The 23,799-nt window shown below is 35.2% G+C and overlaps 1 protein-coding gene across 6 annotated transcripts in view; it reads right to left on the reverse strand.

The window, feature by feature from the left end:
- LOC112456059 overlaps window positions 1–17,111 on the reverse strand; it is a 55,015-nt gene extending 37,904 nt beyond the window's left edge. For 2 of the 6 annotated variants that reach the window (XM_025018346.1, XM_025018345.1), the window contains exon 1: window positions 14,586–16,230. In XM_025018346.1, coding sequence (XP_024874114.1) covers window positions 14,586–14,952 — 367 coding nt within the window. In that variant the 5' untranslated portion in view covers window positions 14,953–16,230. Of the gene's footprint in view, window positions 1–14,585; window positions 16,231–16,925 lie in introns of those variants that run through there. The other 4 variants (XM_025018344.1, XM_025018343.1, XM_025018342.1 and 1 more) reach the window with 4 other exon arrangements.
- Between the last annotated feature and the right edge of the window lie 6,688 nt (window positions 17,112–23,799).

Raw genomic sequence — 23,799 nt, forward strand, 5'->3', positions numbered from 1 at the left:
TCTCTCTCTCTCTCTCTCTCTCTCTCTCTCTCTCTCTCTCTCTCTCTCTCTCCTGTGTCTTCGTGTGTGTCCATGCGCATTTTGTACAGTTTTCATTCTGTCGAATATCTACGGCCAGCCACGCTCGCCACGCGGCTGCTGACCCGCGGGATATTTGTCCGGACCGGTCCGGGACACATTATTCCCGCTCCAAAGGTCTGGCCGACCGGGCCGATGGCGTCATAAATCACCGACCACTTTGTTCCATAGTGCGCGAGAATATCGTGTCAGGTGGTACGGCCACGTGGAGAATACTTCTCTTTTTCCTCTCTTTTGCGGCGTCCGCTACTCGCATCAACCCTTTTTCGAGCCTTTATTATTAAGAGAGACACCGCTCGCGACATTCCCTCCTGAACGTTTTATTTAGAAACTAATTTTGTAAGAATTTGCAATAAGACTCGTCGCAAGTAATATTAACAGTGATAGATGATCACGAAGCAGTGAAAAATTACTGAAGTGCTGCATATATTAAACGAGAAAGACGCGTTATGTATATAAAGGTACGTAAATGAAATTTAAGTGCTTTGAAGATGAAAAAAGAACGGATCTGAATACTGTAAAAAGTTTTTCGAAATGAGAAAACAGTCTGTTATTACTACACTGAGAAAATTGTTAATCCGAAAAAATATTTAGTCTGATACGTTCAACTAAACATTTAAATTAATTAACTAAACATTAATTGTTTCAACAATTTATTTAGTTTTTTTAATCAAAAATTAATTAATTCAACTAATATTTAGTTATAACTTACTAAAATGTTTAGTTGAACGTATTGTTATACGTAACTAAATATTTTTTGGGATTAATAACATTATTTTTTTTTCTCAGTGTAAGATTTGTATAAATTGTGTTTTGTATATATTAGATATTGTAAACGAATAAAAATAGCACAGCGAGAAAGAGAAGCGTTTAGCGAGGGAAAACGGCAAGCTTTGTAAAGTCGCGCTCGCATCGATCGCGCGACACGTCGAGGCTTTCAGAGCTTTCGAATGCTCGGAGCGATCAAACTTTCGAGTGACGAGCGATTCGAAACGTGCTTTCGCTTCTCAGAGGAAGCATATAGTTTCCCCTTCCGCAGGATAAACGCGCGCGGCAAAACTCTACGCTCTCGCGGAGAGAGCGACGAGACTCGCGCAGAGACCCCTTAAATCGATCATCGCTTTCATGAAAGGTCACCTTCCGTAGGGTCACCTTCGGAATGACCGAAAAGAGGAGGCAGGCTAAGCCGGAAAATGAGGGGCCGGATTCAGGGAAAAATTCTTCTCTCCGTCGCGGGAATATCTTTCGGGATTCCCTAGAAAGCGGGACTTTCCTTCTCTGAAAACTTTCGGCATGTCGAACTTTAGGATTCCAGAATCGTCACTTAGGAGTTTAGCTACAGGTTGGCGCCTTAAATTTTTAGAACTGCAGAATCCCTGAGCGTGCGAATTTAGCTGTAACTTTTAATCCTTTCAGGTTGAGGAAGTTTAAGATTTTTCAGACGTGGGATTCTGGACTGCATGAGCATGTTACGAATTTTTAGACTCTAGAACTTTGGATTGTAAAATAAATATAAATTGCTTATAAATTGGACTTAAAGATCGTAGACTTAATTTCTAAATTTAAATCTTTTATTTCTATAATATGGTTATTAATTTTTATTAAATATATTTACGAGATATTTAAAACAGCTGTTTCTTATTAAAGTAGACAAGAAGGTTTTGCAAATTAATTTTTTTTAGTCAGGATTTTTTATCTACTATTCTCAATGTATATTTTATATAAATTATAACGGTAACATTATATATTTTTTGTGGCATTATTGTATTTTGCTTAGTCATAAGTAGTCATAATGTTCCGCAGACGTACTACTTTAAAAAATAATTTAACGAAAAGTAATTCAGTTTGATATAAAATATCAGATTATGCCATGCAATCCGCGTACCATCTGTCGTCATCTGAATTTTTAAAGGTGACCTTTAGTCCTCCGTAGAATTTAAGTTTTAATATATTATATTACCATAAAGAAAATAAAAGGGTCTTTTTATGTCGAGTAAAACGCAAGTTGACGACGAGTCAAGTTTCTATTTCTTTTACAAGTTTATTTATAAGTATTCACCTAGGAAAACACAAAAGTTGCACAAAAAAAACTTTTTGTAAAAGAATCTTGTCACTTTAATATGATACGTAACACTTGGTTATTAGATGTTTACTTTAGTAGAGTGTTCCAGAAGATCAAAACTTTTGGAATACGACATTTCCACATGCACAGTAGCTTATTAGTTTCGCTAAACTAATTATAGCAGGACTTAATATTAGTTATGAGATGGTATAGCTAAGCTTAGTTACAGCTTGATATTAACCTATCAAAAACAATATATTTCTTATCTTCTTTTTCTTCCCCTTGAATTAGGCTTTAGCCTGTTTTTTCAACTTTATAGCATCTCTTCCGAGGCTTATTAAAGAACAATATTTTTCCTCAAATTAGAATTCTATTCTAAAAATTAGTAATTACTTTTTGAAATGCCTACGAAGGATGAAGGTTCGGCTTCTGCGTTCCGAGCTTTTGTACACGCGTACAAAAGTAAAGATCAATACTAAAATAAGCAAATAAATTTCAACGTCAAGAGCGCCTGGATTTCGCATATAAATCTCATGAAATATAGGGTACATACACATATATATACGGTGATACTAAAAGAAGTCGGCAAACTTTGTAAGCATTTTTCTTTATCGGCTTAGGATCGATTTATCTTTAACGAAAAATGGTATGAATGCCATTTTTCTATACAAGATGTTAATTTTTATTTTTAAACTTAAGTATCTTTATAATAATGCGTCTTATATATAAATAGAAATCTTTTAAAGTTTTGAGCTATTTAAAATTAAATTGAAAAGAGTAAGAGATTGTATTGCATGTATTTCTATTTTTATAGCTCGATTCGCAAAGGCTTTTGTTGACCGATTGCATAGGACAGTCAATATACCTTCGTATTTTTTAGGAAAACTCGGCTGCGAATTAGACAAACAATACATCGAGAAATTTGAACTTCTTGAAAACTGCAGTGAAATCTCGTGGAAATTGTGTCGAAGAGCGGTGCAAGCTCGAATTCGAGCGTGATGTATTGACACATCCTGGACCACGTTCTTCCTTTTTCTTTTTTACCTGATGGATTCAGTGGGGTCGTGCGGATGGAAATAGCTCGCCGCGTGTACGAAAATTCCTATTCAATGTCCTCTTTATTCCCCATTTCTCCTATTTGCTGCTTCTATCGCCCGCAGAAACGATGATTTAAGAACACGAAGAACGATAAACGCGGAGAGGCAATAAGAGCCCTCGCGATCTTAAAAAATTGAGTAAACTGAAAATTCGCAATTGCGAAGTCGGAATATTCGTGTATTGTGAGAAACTTTTGAAATTCGAAGAATCAAGCATCTTACGAATTAAATATTTGAGCAGATAAAAGTGTCAACGGTCAAATATTCGGAGAATGAAAGTTTTGCTACACTTGAGAGGTCGTGTATTTCAGAAGTTTGGAACTCGAGGAAAACTTGGAACTCGTGGGAGTTAAAATTTTGAATATTAAAAATATACTTATTTTACTTTTAATTGATAAGTATATTAATTTTCAATATTTATTTGGTTATTTATTTTTTTTTCAGTGATGTAAAGAACATAATGTAAAAAACAGAAAGATAACATTTTATAGACTGTAGAAAGAAATTTGTTTGTTGACTCAGAAAAAAGCTGAGATGGGAAAAACAGGCCGAATATTAGAGGAGGTTATTTCGAAGTGCAAGCGCGTAGAGATATGGATGCGCGAAAATCTGCAGGCGAATTCAATTTTGTAGGCTTGTAGCGAGCGCTATTAAAGGGGTATCGCGTTGCTGTTGCATCACGTTCCATCACTTTTGAGTGCTTAATATGGCCGCCATCGCGCCATTAAGCATATCGATGCGGCCTTTGCGCCACTACAAATTTCGATTAACGGATGGCTTCGCCGATGCATAATAACAAACGACTCGCTATTCACGCGAGAGGTAGCTTAGTGATATTGACAACGGGGATTTACGTCCACCATGATTAATTTATTGGTTCATGTAAAGTGGATCTTCGATTTCTAGCACTGTGGGTTTTCTCTATTTGGGATTATGACAAAATTTAATTTGTCATAATCCCAAAAGACAAAGAATAAAATAACTTGACATAAAAGATGACATTTTGAAAAATTGGAAAAAAAATATTCTCTTTTTTTTTTTTAATAAAAGATTTGGAAACTTTTAACTTTTTTTGAGAATAACAGTGAAAAATCGAGATATTCAGAATTTTGAAAAGTTAAAAGTAGCATTTCAAACATACGCGAGAGTTCATATTTTTTAAACGTATAAATTCTAATGATTTTGAAAATTTTTAAACATCGACAGTTAAACATTAATATTAATATAAATTCTCGAGTTTTTTATTTGCGCAATTTTATCAAATTTAAATTCTATGAAACTTTTTATTCTTGTATTTTTGTAAAACAAATTTCGAGGTGAAGGTTAAGTCTTCTTTTATTAAATCCTCAGATTTTCACCTTCTTATTCGCATAAAGTATATACACCTTCTAATATATAGATGTATATTTTAGTATATTTTTTAAGAGTGGATAAAACTGTTTAATGTTTAATTATACACAGAAAAAAAGAAACGTCAAATCAACACTAATATACTTGTATATTACGAAAGAATATCTACATATATTATAATCTTGAAATGAGATTATATTGCGTTAAACGAAGAAAACTTGCTTGAATGAAGCCATTTATATAGTTAAACGAAGTTTTATATAGTTTAATCAAGAAAAAAAGTTGAAATAAGAAGTTGAAATTCTTATAAGAAGATTATATATATATTCTTGCGTATAATATACACATGTATATCAGTGTTGATTTGACACTTTTTTTCTGTGTTTAAAAAGTGAAACAATAATTGCTGCGTTCTGGCTCGTTAAAAAAGAAATACGTCGTATCATCATCAGAAGGATACTTTTTCGAAGTATTATTTTCAAAATCTTCGAGGAGACTTCCAGTCACTCAGTCAGATTAATCACTGACACGGAGAAAAGCGACGATCGCGACGTCAGTAGTGCGACGGCGCGGCGTCGATATCGAATCATTAATAATCCCTTTTCTTACGACATCCTTCGGCAATCTTGCCCGCACAAAAGAACGAGTCTGGTCTATAATGAACTTTTTTTTCACGGCGCGACATAATTTATAGGTCTTGTTCCCTCCGATTTCACGTAACTCGCGGTAGAATTTGATCCTTCGACTTTCTATTTACACACGGATTTTTCCAGGAAATTGATCTCGATCTGATTTAATTTTATTTTCTTTCGTGTAAAACCGACTGATTTAATAACCGTAATTCATGTTTCGAGATTTTAATCACGTACGTAACTTGCGATTGCAACTTCTTGATGCCGAGAACAGATAATACGTTTGCGTGCCGAGAAACCAAAAGAGTTTTTATTTTTAATCCGCTTCCAATAAATCGTGTACAAACGTGCGCAATTTATTGGAACACAATTCGCAGTAATGAACTTGAATATGAGAAATCAGAGGAAGGATTTAATCGCATTTGTCATATAATATCGCATTATCAAAATGATATTTGATTGTCAAAATATATTGATTGATACTCTCGAAAAGTCGAAGAGTGAAATGTCACTCAAAACGAGTGAAATGCAAGTGTAATGAAAAGTGAAAATTGAACCTGTGCACTTCGAGTGAAAAAGAGTACAATTGCGCTCTGTAAGTTGGAGTGAAATTGCACTCCATTTAAGTGAAAGGGCACTTTTTTCGAGTGCTGTAGATAAGTGTCCGTAGGTGAATGATGTCACATCAGTGAATTATGTTACTTTATAATTTTGAGTAAAAAATTTCACTTTGTTAGAGTCATTTATCAGTCGATTTTTAGTGAATCATGATCATTCACTATAGCTTTTAGAGTGAGATTGTATCACTTCGGTAGAGCAGTCGCTTTAAAAATTTGAGTGAAAAATTCACTCCTACCTTATGAGTGCCCGCATTTACTCAAATTAGAGTGACAACCTCTTTTGCAGTGACTATCGCAATCACTCTAACATGTTAGTGGTGAAATCATATGAGATTTAGAGAGTAAGAGCGTTAAACTGAACTGATTTCTAGACAGGTATTTCGTATGCAACCGATCCAAAATGGGCTCAACTGCTCCGATACTTAAAAAAAAAAAACGTTGACAGACGGCAATCATCGTGGAAGCTGGTCGCGTTTATCGCGTACAGGTTGTTCTCGTTTCGGTATAGTGATGCAGCAACCGCGAACAACAAACACGGCGTAATGCGACGTAATCCTGCGTACGCGGAAACGCGTACGGCGGTGCATTATTGCGACAGTAAACGGAGAAACGAGCGCGGGCAGGGATTAACGATCGGTTGCACACACATACATTACATACTTGCGTCGCGAGCCTGGATGACATATAGCTCGCATCGGCGCGGCGTGAGGCGTGAGCTGTAAGTAGTGTAAGTCGGCCAGAAGTAGCGGAATAGTAAATGGAGGTTGCATGTCATTTGTCGATGGGGGTGGGACCCGTCACCGCGGCATTATTCACGCAAATCTCTCTCTCTCCCACTCTTTTTCCCCCTCGATAAATACTAGTTGAAGTGGGTGTATATAATCTCGGTTTCGATGCCATAGACATGGAATTGAGCCCCGTGATTACACCGCGCTATATTTGCCCTCTCAACCACGTGAACGTGATTTTAGCGTATTGTGATATGATATCCCCGAATCTTTCGGGCTTCTGAGGACTATGATGGAATTGTCACTGCTGGGTATACGTGCACGGAACCGCAACGATATTTCATGTTATGAAGTGCAACACGTAAAAACTACACTTCTCAGATTGTCGCGTGAATTTCGGCCCATAAGAACTAAGAGCGACGATCACGAACGTTGAGAATTCTGTTCAGTAATTTTTCTCTCCGCTTATAGAAAGAGAATTCTGTCGGAAGACAAGATTGCAGCATCCTTGCTGAATATCGACGAAAGGAGAATGCAAAAGATATTTTAAAGTTGTTTATTTTAAAATCAATGTACATGGTACAAACTTTCAAGAAAATAAACAAGAAAATTGAAATTAGAATCTGATATGCGGCAGAATATCTTTCAAATCACCAAATTTTGTTCACAAAACAAGAAATGGATCTTAAATTTATTGCGCGAGATTATTTGTGGTAGATGGTAGGACCATCGGTGTAACTATCGTATTTTCTCACATTTACATAATCGTTAATTAAATTCATCGCGATTTTACGTCGCGATTATGCGATAAACACACCGAATTAATTTCAAGTATCAACGTATAAATATAAAACGTGACTCGATTATGAATCGATTGTTCTCGCGAATCGGAATGCGACAATCTTTGGAAAGGCGTTAGTAGGGATAATGAGCTTTCTCTCTCTCTCTCTTTCTCGGCAGGTTATCGAGGATTCGTCGAGAAGCAAGTTTCCGTTATCGGCTGCGGAATCCGGGACTTGAGAAGGAGATTGTAGGCGTTCCGTATCCGAGGCGATAAGCTACTCTGCGAACTATCCGTTACAGCAACGCAGGAGAGCATCCTTGAATTTCCCCCTTTTTTCTGTTTATCAGAATGTCGGAAGTTAAAGTTTGCCACAGCGCTCGCGAGGATCTAAAACAGTTAATTAAATCCACGGTGCTTACACATCAGAATTCGCGGGATTGGCAGTTACAAGGCGTTCGCGTGGGTGAGATAAGCAATTGTAGTATACAAATAATTATCGTAATTAACATTCTTTTAATGCTTCTTTCGCTCCCGTGTTTCTTGCATTTTCCGAAAAAGTTTCCGCATTAAACAACCGCGAAATTGAACTCGTGATTTCTAATCGAATTGAACTCTTGCTCATTTACTTCGTTTAAGTTTCTTTCTCATTATTTTATTTAAACTTTTTTCTTATTATCATTTAAGAGTGATCTTAAGTGTATTCTCTTTTATAAAAAAACGATTGATAATTGCAAGATCACATATGGTACACTTTTTGTAAAAAAAAGGAGAAATGTCTTTTGTTTATTCCGTTTTGCGTAGAATTTTTCTTTTATATCTTACTTTTTTCGGTCGTGGCTATAAAAATGGTATTTTATATGTATAAGTAACGTAGCAAAATAGATGCAATCCACAATAACCATGAAAAGACCACTAAATCGAGTTCCATTGGATAGAGGAATACTCGGAAATTCGAGTACACTGTTAAAATGGAAACTACTCTAGTTTATCTCGTACTATCGTGCCTCAAAGAGTTAAATCCGGGGCGAAAATTCGCACCGGATATGCAAAATAGGGAGAGGGGGAGTAAATTGGCACTATCGATCTGCCATAGCGCGAAGTACAAGTGGATAAGCCAAGATATCTCGAGTGGCAGCCTGTACACACACCGGGTGATTTGCAATGATCCGACCTATCATGTTCACGCCTCGCGCTGACAAAAGCTGTCGCGACAAAATGTGAGTCGATAGGTCCTGCGTTTCAAACTCTCTCACTTTTCCCTCCCTTTCTCTTCCTGTTTTTCTCTCTCTCTCTATCTCTTTCTTTTTCTTTTTTTTTAGCGGCGATTTCTCTCAAGAGTTTGCAAACATTTCGCTTCGTATTCATTCCAAAGATCGATCACAGCATTGTTCTGTTTTCAATGCAACAGCGCGACCTGAGAAAAGTGCAAAATCTCAAGAAACTATGTTACCGAAGCGAAAATACCACTTCTCTCCTTCATTTCTTCTTAATTTATGAAATGCATCGAAATCAGATTCAGAGATTTCAAAGAATTGCAAGGAATTGCGCCTTTCGAATTGAATGTCCACTTTGAGAGAAAGTATTAATATATATTGAGAAAATTAAATTTAAATTACTAATTACTGTGTGCCAGATTTCTATTTTTATTATTTGAAAACTTAAGTATTTAATTCTAAAAGCACATAAGAAATTTATTCAAACTTAACGTGAACATTTATAAGTTTTATTGCCCTCTACTTGTATGTATTTGATATACAACGTGTACTCCGAGTTATGATTTTAAGTACGACCAGATTTTTTTACATACTGGATTTTTTGATCAGAGAGATTTTTCGATGCGATACCCTCCACGTGGGGAGTTTATTAAAAAGATTCTGCCTGCTTGTTATTGCAGACATAATCTTTTTTTACATGACCTTTCGTTTTTTTCATTTTGACATGTTTCTGAAATAGAGAAAGCAAATTGCAATTTTTTTGCACAAACTTTTATTTTTTAAAAGGTTATTTTTATTTAATATTTAATGGAAACTTTAATCGTTTTTTTATCCTTGTGAATATTTCTAAAGCATATAATTTTTATACATATATATATATATATATATATATATATGTATAAACTAACTAATTAATTTTCCCATAGTTATTTTTAATAATTACTTTAATAGTTACTTTTAATAATTACTATGTACTGTTTTTAAAAGTAATTATTAAAAATAACTATGGGAAAATTAATTAGTTAGTTTTCTTAATTCGCTATTTCTAGAATAGTCTATAGACAATCTATCATTATACGACGACCAACCATATATGCATACCGATATGTTGGAATGCAGAATTGTCACCATAGGCTATCCACAAGAACCGCCCCTTAATTAAACGGTCCATTATCGATCAACCAACGAGACCCCGCTGACACGTAACGTGTTTATCAGTTTTCGTAAATATCGACACAAATCAAACACGTTATATATCTCAATAACATTTTGACGTTGTCTTTTATGGAATAATTTGCTTATTGGAGTAGTAAAGAACTGTTAAGTCAGATATTGTTTCTAGTAATCGCGACATCTGTTGTAGTCAGACATTGCGGAAGATCTTCAAGTGGTAAAGACCCAGCTTGATCAGACACGGTTCTCCGAAGTATAATGAAAGATCGCGACAGAGTGAGACATTTCTTAGATATTGTTTTTCTTTTGTATCATTAATTATATTTGAATAAATTTGTCCATAAAAGGAATATTATAAAAATTATGTTGTAACAATTTCTATGCATCTACAAATAATATAAACTTTTATAATAAATAAAAACAATATTAACACTATATAATTGTCGCGAATTGTAAATGTTATATTAGCTGCGCATTATGTTAATATAGTACATATTTCTGATGTAACATTACGTGTACACAATTTCGCCGAAAGAAAGTAAATACAGCTTCAATGAGGAGCTTTCAATTAATTACGTATGATCGATACGTTATGTTAATTAGGTATTAATAGGTGTTCCGTGTAATTAATTATCGCGAATTATCGCTTAATATCGGCCTTTAACGTAAGTTCGCCGGCAAAAAATCGAGAATTTTAATAATCAATAATCTATTTTTTTTCGATTAAATATAAGGAGTTAATTAAACGTGCGCTCCCTTTTTCCGAAGAGAAAAGCGATCTTTCGCCATTATTAATATATTAGCAGTCACGTGTAAGGACGCGCCGACATGTCTCGCGTAACTATGTTAAAGCTTCTCTTCGTGCATAATAAAGTTAAGGACACGTTTCGGTTCCATTCCGTTCGTTAGTTCAGGCGACTATGAACCTTAACGAGACGCGCGGACGTATCCTGTTGACAGGACACTTACAATTAACCGTATTTCCATGCGTGTCCTACCAACTAGGAACAGTTTAGCCAGAGTATACATTCTCTAGGATCAAATCCTGTCACTGGAAATCAATTCTCGACTCTTGTCCCTTCAAATTGTTTCCTCTCCCGTTGACAGCATGGAATTAATTAACTCGCTACATTCATCAATTTTTGACTATTAAACTCGATATATCATAATTTGTAAAAGAAAATTCGAAAGAATTTATCGAATTTTTTATCTATACTGAAAAATTAAATTATTTATAAAAATCTTGATACTTTGAGACTCTTAAATTATTTATTTTATCTATTTATATTTATATAACATATTTAATTACGCGTTTTAATGGTTTTAATAATGAGATCATTAAAATCTCAGAAGACTTTTAGATTCTTTTAGCCTCAGGTTTTAATCCGCAGACACTCTTGATCTTTAAAAAATGTGGAATTAAAATATTGGATATATAAATCTGAGAAAAACTGACTTTTGCGGCGTCGAGATTACAAAATCTTTTTACCCCTCCGATCTTGTGTCCCTCGGGAACGGATGATACACCTTCTCTCGAAGTTGTCGTGCTATCCATGCTTAATCGGCCGATCTTTCCTAAAGTTTCACGGCGAACGAATCATTATACCTGATGAATATTCCATTTGATATCCGACTTCGTCTTTCGTCCTTCGTCCTTCCCTTTGCGCTCATTAAAAACTGTCATCTTAAAATCTATTTCCTTGCTAATGAATCCTTGGTTTCGCGAATTTTTTCACTCTTCAAATTTTCATAATCTCATTACCTTATCGCAATTTTAGAAAATATGTGAATTACAGAATTTTTTGCTCCTTTTAATTGCTCACCTCGTTCTTTTCGATCTTTGAATCTTTGACAATTTTTGTGATTATCCTTGAACTCTTTTTTTGTCAAAAAGTATATTTTTTTAATTATATATAGTATGGTTCTACAGAAACGATTTGAAAAAAGAAAAGATTGATATTTCTAATGTAGCAGTGTTGAATTCGTAGCATCAAATTATACTCAATTTGAGTCAATTTTAACTATTTCTGTAGTAGCCACTGCTCTTACTCACAATCAGTATATCGTCAATTTAACTAAAACAATATTAATTTAACTAAACCAATAGAGTTAAAATAATACTATGTTGTGTTAAAATGATAAATTTCGACACACTTGGTAGTTAAAAATAACAAAATGTTATTTAAATTAAGGTTTAAATTTTATTATTTAACAGTGAACTATTTAATACGCAGCGCAGTGCAACAGAAGTTACATGCATCCTTGGTGCAGCAATAGCAGAAACAATGGCCGTAATTGACCGATACAGGACACGAATCCTTTCCTCCCCGAGGGGAAATTAAAGCGGCGAATCCCGTGAGTGCATGTTATTTCTGCGCATCGATCCTCCGTTTCTCTGTTCATTTCTCTCGTGCACGCCTGCACCGTCTTTCCTCTGTGGGCCGCCGTCTATATTTGACCTCACTTCGGCTAAATTAAGTCGTCGTTTAACACAACCGCAAGTCGTGCCAAGAAATTGCGATTCGCGATTAAAGATGCTTTAATTCAGTGAAGTTTCTTTGATTGAACTTTTATGAAAATTTTTTATTGCATTTTATGAACTTAATTTAGTTTTTGTTAATTATGACTATTTATTGTTTTATTGTTTCTGATATTTAATATTATTATTATATCGCCGACGATATGTAGCGAAATAAATAAAGTTTTTCTTATAGCAAATTAACGGAAATGACAAATGTAATAGGAATAATAATCATTATTTACAAAATTATAAATAGCAGATTTATGAGAGATTATTATTAATTATCAGCGAAGTTATTATTCGGCTTTTAAAATACGTCAATATTTATTCCATAAATCAAATTCAAAATTTTCAAGATATTTATATTAAATTTAGCATGCGTTTATTCAGATAGTATTTGATATCGCAGTGACAATTCAGTTTGCAAGAATAAATTAATGAAAATTGACGGATGATTATTATCGAATGCTAGATAATGGAAAAATAATGCTTCTATCTTTCATTTGAAAAGCGTCTCTTTTGTTGGACTCCGATTTTGTTTTTCCAGTGTTTTAAGGAATCGCTTAACATCTTTTTCTCACAATCAATTTTCTCTCGGTGTTTGGACACGGAGGTCCCGATGCTACCCGTCGCCAGCTGCACTCGTCGTGTTGCGATGCAAGTATCAAGTAAGCATCATTGGTCGCTGGTCGCTCGCCACCAGGTGATCCATTATGCATAAGCGCTCTCGTTTCGGCCAACAAAGAGCCTTGAGCTCCTCGGTAGCGACTCGTAAAAGCGAGAACCACCTATCACGCGAGAAGACCGATGCGAGCCCGAGGTAATGTTGGGGGATAAATAGCGCGGTTTATGCGCCCTTACGCCAATTCCGCCTGCTCCCGCCTCCCCAAATCGCTCGAAAAAGCGGCTGCCGCTGCTACAAATAGCATATCGCTCATGCAGGTTTTTCTTTCTGGCTCGATTCTCTCCCCTTGACAGGTAACGTTTCACTCGGGACGTCTGCAGATTTTTAACCCCTTTTGTTTCGGATACGTCGGCGATAACTAGCGGCTTATTCGAATATTCGATCTTCTTTCAAATTACTCGAAATGAAAGCTCTTTCCTAGCTGGTGGATAAATATCCTCACCTGGAATCCCGTTTCTACTGATTCCCTCTTGTAGGCAGGAGATATTTTATTCAGAATGTCGGTGGGAAATTTTTAACCCTTTTGTTCTAGATTTTCCAGACCACGAACGTAATAACATTGGCGATAAAACAGCGCGGTTTTACACGCGCTTGTGACATTTTCACGCTACCTCCTTTCCGCCCCCGCCCAAAATTGCTCGGAAGAGGCGGGCGGGTATTTTATTCCGAATCCTGTAGGGAAAATGTTTTAACCTTTTTATTTTAGATTCCGTGTAAATATGGGTACAGCATTGTTGGCAATAATAATAGCACCCTTATGTGAGCTTACGCGAATTCATCCACTCTCGCTTTAAATTACTCGAAATATAAGCTATGCTGGTCTATAAATAGCGTTCTCCAAGTTCTTTTTTATGTCGTTTTATCACGTTTATGGACAAATATAACATTTTGTTCAGAAAGTTATGGAATTTAACCCTTTTGTTTTCCAAGGTTGTACAAATATAGGTGTAGGAATATCAATGATAAATGGGACCCTCGCACATCCTTATGCGATTTCCCTTCAAACTCGCTTGGAATAACCGGAACGGCATTTTATTCGGAAAGCCAAATTCTTTCGTTCTGGCTTTTCTAAAGTGTGGACACGGTAATATCGGCGGTAAATAGCGCTCTTTTACCCGGATTTCTCTCTCTCCCTTGAATTATTCGAAATAGTCTGTAAATAGCACTCTTTTATTCCCCAGGTTTTTATTGCTGACGATTATTTTGTTTTTTTTCGGACAGTTACCATTTTACTCGGAATGCTGGAAAATGTCTTATCATCTTATTTCAGATTTGCCGGATATGGATACTGTAATACCGATGATAAATGCGCGTCCTTATATACGCACCCTTGCGCTATTCACATCCCCGCATTTCCTTAAATTAGTTGGAATAGACTCGCAACACTTTATTCAGGACACTAGGAAATCGTTAGGATTCCTCGATTTCTTACTCGTAATATTTTGTAAATTATAATATTATTAGCAATTAATTTAAATTTCTAATGACAATTAAAAATGTGAAATATTTTATGTCGCTCAAGTTTTATGTCTTGCTTGTAAACCGCGAATTTACAGTTCCGGCTTCGAGCTGTCCCTTCACTAACTCCCGGGGACTCATCTTCTCGCGTATTTTATGTACGCTATATCTTGGTAAACTTACCTCGAACAAGTGTGAGGATCCCTAACGGCATCACTAGGATGGCGACCATAAGGTCCGTGATGGCCAAACTCATTAGGAAATAATTAGTAACATTTTGCAACCGCCGCTCCCAGGTGATCGCCAGGCACACCAGGATATTCCCCGCGGCTGTTCCCAGAACTAGGACGAGTGCCAGCATCGCCCACCAATTGTTGAGCTCTTCCGTGTCGTTCTGACTGCCGGCGGGATTCACGGTCGTCGTCTCCAGGTCGATCTCGCTGCCGTTCGTGAAACCGGCATCCCACAGGGTCAACGAGTAATCATAGGAATCTGTCAGGACGACCTGCATAGTCGTCGATCTCGTCATCGCTCGGTCGAGAACTTTCATCCACTGAGACGTGCACTTTCACGGCACGCGAGTAACACAAGGACTTGGCATCTGAAAGCGCGCCATGCAGAATCGTCGTGGGATACCGAGTTTCTCAGAGGTTGAGACTTGTTGGAGTAACGACGGTTTATTTCAAGATTAATTATAGTCGGAGGAAATATATTGGAAGGTTTGAGGATTTATGAAACAAAGGGATTTACAAAGAATATATACCATCCGTTAAAATAACCTAATTAAGAGACGTCATGCGGCACTGTGAGACTCGTGAGAAAGGATCGAAGCTGACTAGGAACAAAATGAAATATTTTAGGGACCAAAAATTCGAGGAATGAAAGCTCGGGAAGGCAGGATATTGAAGGCGAAAAATTTAGAATGCTAGGAATTTACGAAATAGTAATTGAAGCAAAACAAAAATTTAACGTTGAACGTTGCGTCGGTTGAGTCAAGAATGTAGCAAATTAAATATTAGGGGATCTTAAAAATCCGCAGATAAACTGCAAGTGTCTGAAAGTACCAGACTCACGGTTTTAAAATCGTAAATATAAAAATTCGAGAATCTAAGAATCTAAACAGAAAAGTGCGAGATAAATCCAGTAATCAGAAAATTCGAATAATTTAATGATTTAAAAATTTCATAGAGCTTTCATAGGCCGTACGTTTTGATCTTGAAATATTTTTCTCAAGAGCACGGATCGATTATTTTTCCTCAATGCAGGATAATAAAATTGTCAAATATTTCCTGGAAGAAGACCCTTCCTGAAGACGGAAGAGGCCATTCCGGCTGCGCCTTCGGCGAATTACGAGTATCGATACTGATTCAATTTCATCGATGCGACTGATCCAATATACCGAGTGATATGTATCGATGGAAAGCGAGGATTACGTGTTCAACAGGTTACATCGACAAGCGGATCGCTTAAGCGAACAATCGCGAATATTATTGCTATAGTAGTTATATATGAGCGTACTTTCGAATTAATCTGTCGCGATTTCAATCGAGTCGATAATTTCGGAAAATTTCGGAGGCGTTTTATATGCCTTGGGTTGATTTATGGCCTGTGTAGATGTAGGACGCCAAATCGGGACGCTGGAAAAAAAGTTAATGGCCTTAAGATTCAAAAATTTGCGATAAGTCGTAAAGTTCCAGCAGTTTCGAGAATTTAAGATATCAGAGTTTTAATCGGTGTTCTTTAGGTAGGTAATTAAAAACAAGAAAGTCGGTAATCTGAAGAACTATAAGCACGTAAAGCAAAACATTTTAAAGGATTTTTTTCTTAAAATATAGAAATTTAAGGAAATAAATCAATAAAATAAGAAAGTTTAAAAAGCCTTAAGAACTTTATAGTCTGTAATTTTTATGATTTACAAGAATTTAAATTAAGTAAATTTTAGTAGATTTAATAGAAATTCTTAATCAATTAAAACTTCCTGGAAAATCTTTTCAAAGATTCAAGAAAATGAATTAAACTGTTAAAATAGATTGAATCAACGAAAAGTGAATTTCAAGAATTCAACTAGGATTTTAAGATCCTGGAATCTAGTTGCAGAAATTTAAATGATGAAAATCGATTTGATTAAAAATTAAATAAGCAACTATTTTCAAAGATTTTTTTTTTAAATAAAAAGATAGATATATCTACTCAATAATTCAAAAAATTAAAAAATTGAGAATTTTGAAATTTTAGAATTTTCACACAACTTTTTAATAATTTAGATAAAAAATGAGTTTAATAAAGAAACGCTAAAAAATTTATAGAAAATTTTTTGAAAACAAAAAAGGAAAAATCAATGAAACAAATTATTAGGATAAATTAAATAAGGAAAATAATTTTAATGAAATTTTAAGAAAATTAGGAAATGTAGCGGGAATTTTCGCAGTTTCAGGAATTCTGATCGTGCTCGTGGAGTTAATGGAAACTCGAGGAAGCTAAAATTCGTTGGATATTTCGTAAAACCGCAGAATCGGGACGCACATTGTTCGATGAACTTTCCTCCATAGCGAACGGACACTTTGGGGGTCCCGAAGGCCTTTCCACGGTACGTGGTTTCAAACGCGCGCGTCTCCGATAAGAGGTCGGGGGTGGCGACGGGCGAGTGATTCGCGGGTCGACCTCGGAACCGAGCGCGAAGGGCGAACAACGCGATCCACGGAGGTTGCTTCGCCGTGGACTACTAGCCCACTAGCTTTCATTTCTCGCCAACGTCACCCCCACCGGCTGTCTCGCCGGTGCTTCTCAACCCCTGGCGAGAGTATTGCGACGCGCAAGCGTTGCCGCACGGCCTGCCCACATTGAGACACCTGTTCGTTCTTCATCGTCGTCGCCTCTTGCATTAAATGCACGCGAGATGCAGCGTCTAATTAATAAATCATTGATGACACCTTATCTTTTGCCTTTCCAATGAAAACCAATGATTCCGGCGTATTTTTATGCGTATTCCTTTCAAATCTCTTAATAGTTATTTTCTGAAACTAATTTTGAAAATGCCGGTACACTGAAATGTTAAACAGTTCTCACGTTATGAGATGCGATATGTCATTAAAGCTATATTTTTTGGACTTTATGTGAACATCTTTCCGCGAACCTTTTGGGAGCAGTAAATTCTAGTGGCAAACATCGAGACAGATGTCATCAAGATGCTTTTACCATGAAAGAGAGATTCGCTGTAAAATAAAATTGCGCGGTATACTTGTTCTTATAAATATTGTTAGAGTGGAAAAATGTATACAAGTAATAAAAAAAATATTTTACAAATGCCTAAAAAAATGCTTGTAAAAATTAATATATGGTGCGTCTCCGAATCAGTGATGCAAATAAGAAAAAAAAGGTTTCTAATAAAAAAGTAAATTTTTGTTCCACAAATTTTTATTCCATAAATTTTTATTTTATAAGCTATATGCTCTTCTCTTGGTGACTGTAATAAAAAGAATATTTTATAAAATTTCAATTTTGTTTTGTTAATTAACTAAAATTATCTGATTTTATTCCGATTAGAGAAATGTTTCAAAATTTTATATTATAATCGTTGCAATAATTGCAAAAGTTATTAATTAAGATTTCAATTTAAACTAATTAGAATCTATTTATGAAGTAATAAAATAATTGACAATTTTCAGATTTAATTAAAATAATCTTGCTTAATTATAAAGAATATTTTATTTATCGAAATCTACATTACCAAATATGCAAAAGCGGATTTAGTTAAAAGAATTCTGGTTAATTAAAAATTAAATTGCGTTTATGAGGAAAATAAATTTTTTTTATATGTTGTTTAACGTACGAAATTGGATTTAATTGCAATAAACGTTCATTAATTGCAGGAATTAAATAATATTTATTAAAATACGCGTTTGTCAAATGTATCAAATGACAGTTAATTGTAACAATTCTGCGTGGGTTTTCCATGTATTTCCAGCGAAAGCTAATCCTATTATCTCATTTTAATCATATATCCATGAAATTTATAGATGCAAAAGGAGTTGAATATTAAAAGGGAATTGCGAAAAATCTCTTTCGCACCCTCATATCTCGGACGATGCATTTTGCATACTGATATCCATGTTTCTAAAATTAATACAGCTTTGTTCAAGTATAGAATTTACTTTGGCGCTTCATTTTCACGAATATTATTCTCTCCGATTTTCAACTCATAAATTCTGTCAGTTTAAATCCTGGCTATTTTTGCTTATTATTGTCAAAATGAATAAACAAATCGGTACATTATTTGTGTTTTTGAAATTAATCCGGCTTTTTAAAAGTTGAATTAAAATTGGAACTTTCTTTGCAATAATACGTTCTTCTAAATTCTTCTGCAGCTATCGTTTTTAATATCTTTAAGATAAATAAAATCAATTGATAGATTATTCGTATTCTGCGCGAAGGAATCCCATTTCTTTTTAAATTGACTATCGATTTGTAACACATAGTGCACGAAGCGAAGGTGTCGTGAGAGAAGGATGCTAATCGCGATAAGCTCGTCGCGATAAATTGGACACGAATAAATGTTCCCGCGAGTGAAACGAGAGTTCTGTGAGCATTAACAAAACGCAATATAGTTCTGAGAATTGCGATAAAGGAGCGATTTATTGCGCCCTTGGGCGATTTTTTGTTCACGTGCGCACGTGCGATTAAAAGACTCGCGGAAGGACACTCCCCAGGAAACGAAAATGCATGTTCGCGGATATCGCACGGGAAATCCAAAAGATGGGGATTATTTCCGGTATCGTTCCCGGTTTGATTTGTATCGCTCGAGATTTCGTTCGGTATATATCGTGTTTTCGTTACAACGTCGTCTGATAAATAAGTCCGTAAAGACGTTTCTCTTTCTCCCGCGCGACTCGGCAACGTCAGAAGCGCGACAAAATACACAGTTCCCCATTAATTTGACTCGATTTAATCTTATGTATCTATCAATGCACATCTTGGTAAATTTATTTAGCAACTAAACAAATTTTGATTTCAATTCCGTTAATCTTTATAAAGTTTTTTTCCGTAATAATTCGATAAGGATTATTTCAATACAATCACGGTAAAAAAATCAAACGGGCACAGTAACAACTGTGCCACAACCAACAACGCAGAATTATACGTCTACTGTCAACCCTACGTCAACTGCCCTTCGCTGAATACTTTGCCAGTAGACGTATAGTTCTACGTTGTTGGTTGCGGTACAGTTGTTACTTTGCCTGTTTGATTTTTATTACACTACCCTCTATAAGTTTGGAAACACTCTATAAATAGAGTACATATGTTATCCAACAGGCTTTTAAAATAAAAAATTTCCATTAATTTTTACATTCCTCAAAGTAACCACACCTTTTGCTTTAATGACTGCCTTGCATATTCTCGGTATACGGTGGATCAACTTTTGGAGTTCAGTCGGGATACGTTTCCATTCTTGCTGGAGAACTTCCCAAAGGTGCATCTGTAACTTGTGATTCGCTGTTCAACAAATTCAACTCCGAGCACTTCGGTGTCGCGAAATAATCATCCGACATATTTTTGGCATGTATAAGTGTTGCAAGTGTCTCAGGTGGAAATATATATGATTATTTGAACGTCTTACGATATATTCATACCAAAAATCTGCACAGATCGCTGCCGTGCGATTATTTATCTGTAAATAGTCGCACGTACGGCATCTGTCATAGAGTGTTTCCAAACTTATGGAGGGTAGTGTATATTGGCAATTTTTTCTAATTCTATTATGTTCTTCAATCTTATCTACCTCTATTTCATATATAATTTTTAAAAATTTGATTTATTAGTTTTTGAGTTATATACATATATGTATAAGTAAAAAAAAGAACAAATTTCTAATTTGTACACTTTTTTTATTATATTAGCAATGTTTTTCTAATTCTATTTTATTCTTCAGTCTTTTCTACCCCTATTTCATATATAATTCTTTAAAATTTGGTTAATTAGTTCTTGAGTTACATACGTTAAAATTTGCTAGGAATACGTACATGCATATAAGTCTAATAAAGCTGGGTCTAATCAACCAAATCTTAAAGTATTATACATGAAATAGGAGTAGAAAAGACTAAAGAATATAATAGAATTAGAAAAGTTGCTTATTGCCAAAATTGAAAGTGGTTGAGACCTGAGCATAATTATTTGCTTATAATTGTTTGTCTTCCTCATTTAGGAAGCTTTTTGAGACTTTTGAAACTTTCAAGAGGAAATGGGACTATATAAGCTATCTAATGACGTATTAATAATTACCCTACGATTATTAGTTTCGAAGATATAAACGTTCAAAGTGTGACATGTTTTCGTTGCATCTGTGCTCCCAATGTTATCCCCTACTTACTGTCGACAAAGACGTAGTTCTACGTCAAAACATTTTGTATTTGAGTGAATTTCTATCCGTATGTCGAAATTTTTGTGTTAAATGTTTAACATACGCTGCTGTTAATGTAACATATTGTCATTGTGCTATTTACATATACAAACCTCAACCTGGTTATTAAATGTATCACTTTCGCTGGACAACTTCTTGAGCCAGATTTAAGCTCGTCTTAATCCACTTATTGCTATAATAGGAATATTCTGGATTTCCTAACTAAATATGCAATTTTGTAAGACCAATTTTCATCGCAAACTAATTACTGAATTTTGAGTTTTGCATACTAATTGAACAGATATAATTTAATTAGACTTATTATATTTTTAAAAATGTTCAGTTATTGAGAGTCACAAATTACCAAATGTGTTGTCACGCAGTTGTCAAATTTCGTTCGGTTTTACGAATTTTCCAGATTATATTAATTTTCAATATGATATAAAAATGTAAAGAATTTCGTTATGTTACACAATATTCTGTCGCGTCTCGCGTGTTTTTTTTATAGTTATTTTTTATTAAGGAAGAGTTTGATATTTTTGAAATAACGATTTTATTCCATTTTACGTTTTATCATTCTACGGCATGCTACTTTTGTGGATTTTTCTTAGGAGAGGTTGTTATGCATTCTGCGATAAGTTAATATGCCGCGCATGGCTACGCGCCTTCAGCTGCTGCCGCCTTTTATTGGCCTTAAATGTTCACGGCGCTTCTTGCGCCGAAAATTTCATTTTGCGCTCAAATAAATTCCCCAGTGATGGATTAACGCCATTACGCGCGGAGATTTATGTCGCTGGGATTTTTCCTCCTTTTTTTACGCCGATTTCTTATCTTGTCCGGGTTTCGCTCTAGAATTGTGCGGATCAAAGCTCCGAAAGATTTGGTGGCTTGATTTCAAGAATTAAGAATCGTAGAAATCGAAAATAGAAGAACGTAAATTAATCGAAAATAAACTTGCGAGTGAGAAGGAAAATTTAATTAGAGTAATAAAATTGAAAATTTTAAAATAAAAATATAATTAAAATTGACATTGGAAATAAAAATATGTATTTGAATACGTTTGTTTATTTGAAAATGAAGATAAAAGTTTAAGATAATAAGATCCAAGATACAAATATAAAAACTATAAATTTAATATAGATAATTTAAAATAAGAATTTTGATCAATAATAAGTTTAAGTTAAAAATTAAAATATATTGGATTTTCCTTGTCGCAATTGAATTTTCCGAACTTGTTTGCACGCCAACGCGGTTCTGCTGAATGACGCGCTTGGACGTCGTAAATAATCGGCGAATTATAGATATTTGTCGCATCCTCCCTGACTTTCCGCGCATTCGTTGTGCAGCAAGCGTGCAGAGACGCGCGTGCGAATAAGCGTGCAGACACGCGTGCACGCACACACGTGTGCGGCCGTAGATTCCCGAGCCGCTGCGCGCCGCGCGAGCGAGACGACGTGACGAGTTAAGATCGATCGGCGAGCCAAGTCACGTCAGCGCACTTCATTTCCGCGGCCAGGCCACAATAAAGCGCGCGCGAAAGAGAAATCCTATTTATCCTTCGTCACGATATTCGAACTCGATTGAATTTAATAAGCGCTGATTGCGAACGGCGATTGCCGTTAAAAGTGTTCGCGCGCCTGCCCGTCAAATTCAACTTGGCGCCTGCATTATGTGCAATTAACTCCTCGACCGGAAATGAATCCTCGCTGCACATTACATTCGAATTTAACCATTGCACGCGAGCCCATAATCGGGGATTCGGGACTCGGAGGACGCGGCGGACCAGAGAATTACGAGAATTTCGTAACTTTGTTAATTATAATATATTCAATCATATATTGAAATTGACTAATAAATATATATATATATATATAATATACATTAATCAAAATATGTTAAATATTTAGTATAGTATATTTATGACACGAGATGTGAAAGGCTGATTTTATATGTACCTATTTAAAAAATAATATTGACTTTTTTTTGTACCGAGTTTTATTTAAAAGAGACCAATTCTGGAAATTTAAGAAGTTAATTAATGCCTTTATCTCTGTTTATGTTATTACATGTAAACGTACACATTTTAGAAGGTTTCATATAATAAAAAAAGGTGAAAAAACTATGAAACCTTTGAAAACCATAATACCTTTTTCACATCCAGTGTAGCATTACTAGATTAAATTTCAAAATTGATGCTTTCGAAAATAGAGTCTCATGTACCAAAGGTTATTCTGCTTTTTCACGTTATAATACTTTTGCACAAAAGATCGTTCTTTGATATTACTTCGATACTATATTATAAAATGACGATTATCGTTAAATAGTTGTATTAATTTGTTTTATTAATTGATGCTGCGTTACATTAATTATGTTGATTTAAATGTATATTGATTATCTATAGCAATTTGGTAATTAAGTCAAGATAATTGGCACGTTTTATATAATTCTTCGTATCCGTATTGTCGAGTAGAACTTTAAATCTCTTCTTGATGCTTTTTAGCCATTAAAATCCAGCGGATAACTTTAGAACGCGGCGCAGTATTATTTTAATTTCCCAGTCATATTCAAATTATCCTTTTGCCTTGTTCTGTTAAAGGTTACAGGGCGGAAGTCCCGCTGTGACGTTTGCGACGGACGCGGCAAAAGATGAGGGAAGTGGACTAAAAGGTAATCGGGATGATGGGGTCATTCTCAGATTGATCGATCATTCTGCGGGGTCTGCGTGACATGAAACGCGCTCGGCGTTCAAAATGAAGCCATTGTTCCACGGGAGAACGCCGCAAATTCGACCGTCGACTCGCTGATCCCTTATAGCCTTTTTTCGTTTTTTTCGCGAGAGAATTCCTAATAAATGAAGCTCGGGTCTTTGAAATCCGTCCGTTTTAATTAAAGAATTCTATTTGTTTTAATCCTTCGGCAAATTGCTTTTAGAATCTGAAATATAGTTTTTATTGACTTTTCAAAATTATTTACTTAGGAAATTAAGAGTGAAAAATTTAAAAA

This window comes from Temnothorax curvispinosus, unplaced genomic scaffold, assembly GCF_003070985.1.
Source record: "Temnothorax curvispinosus isolate PA1 unplaced genomic scaffold, ASM307098v1 QBEX01006643.1, whole genome shotgun sequence".
In the NCBI taxonomy this organism is placed as follows: domain Eukaryota; kingdom Metazoa; phylum Arthropoda; class Insecta; order Hymenoptera; family Formicidae; genus Temnothorax; species Temnothorax curvispinosus.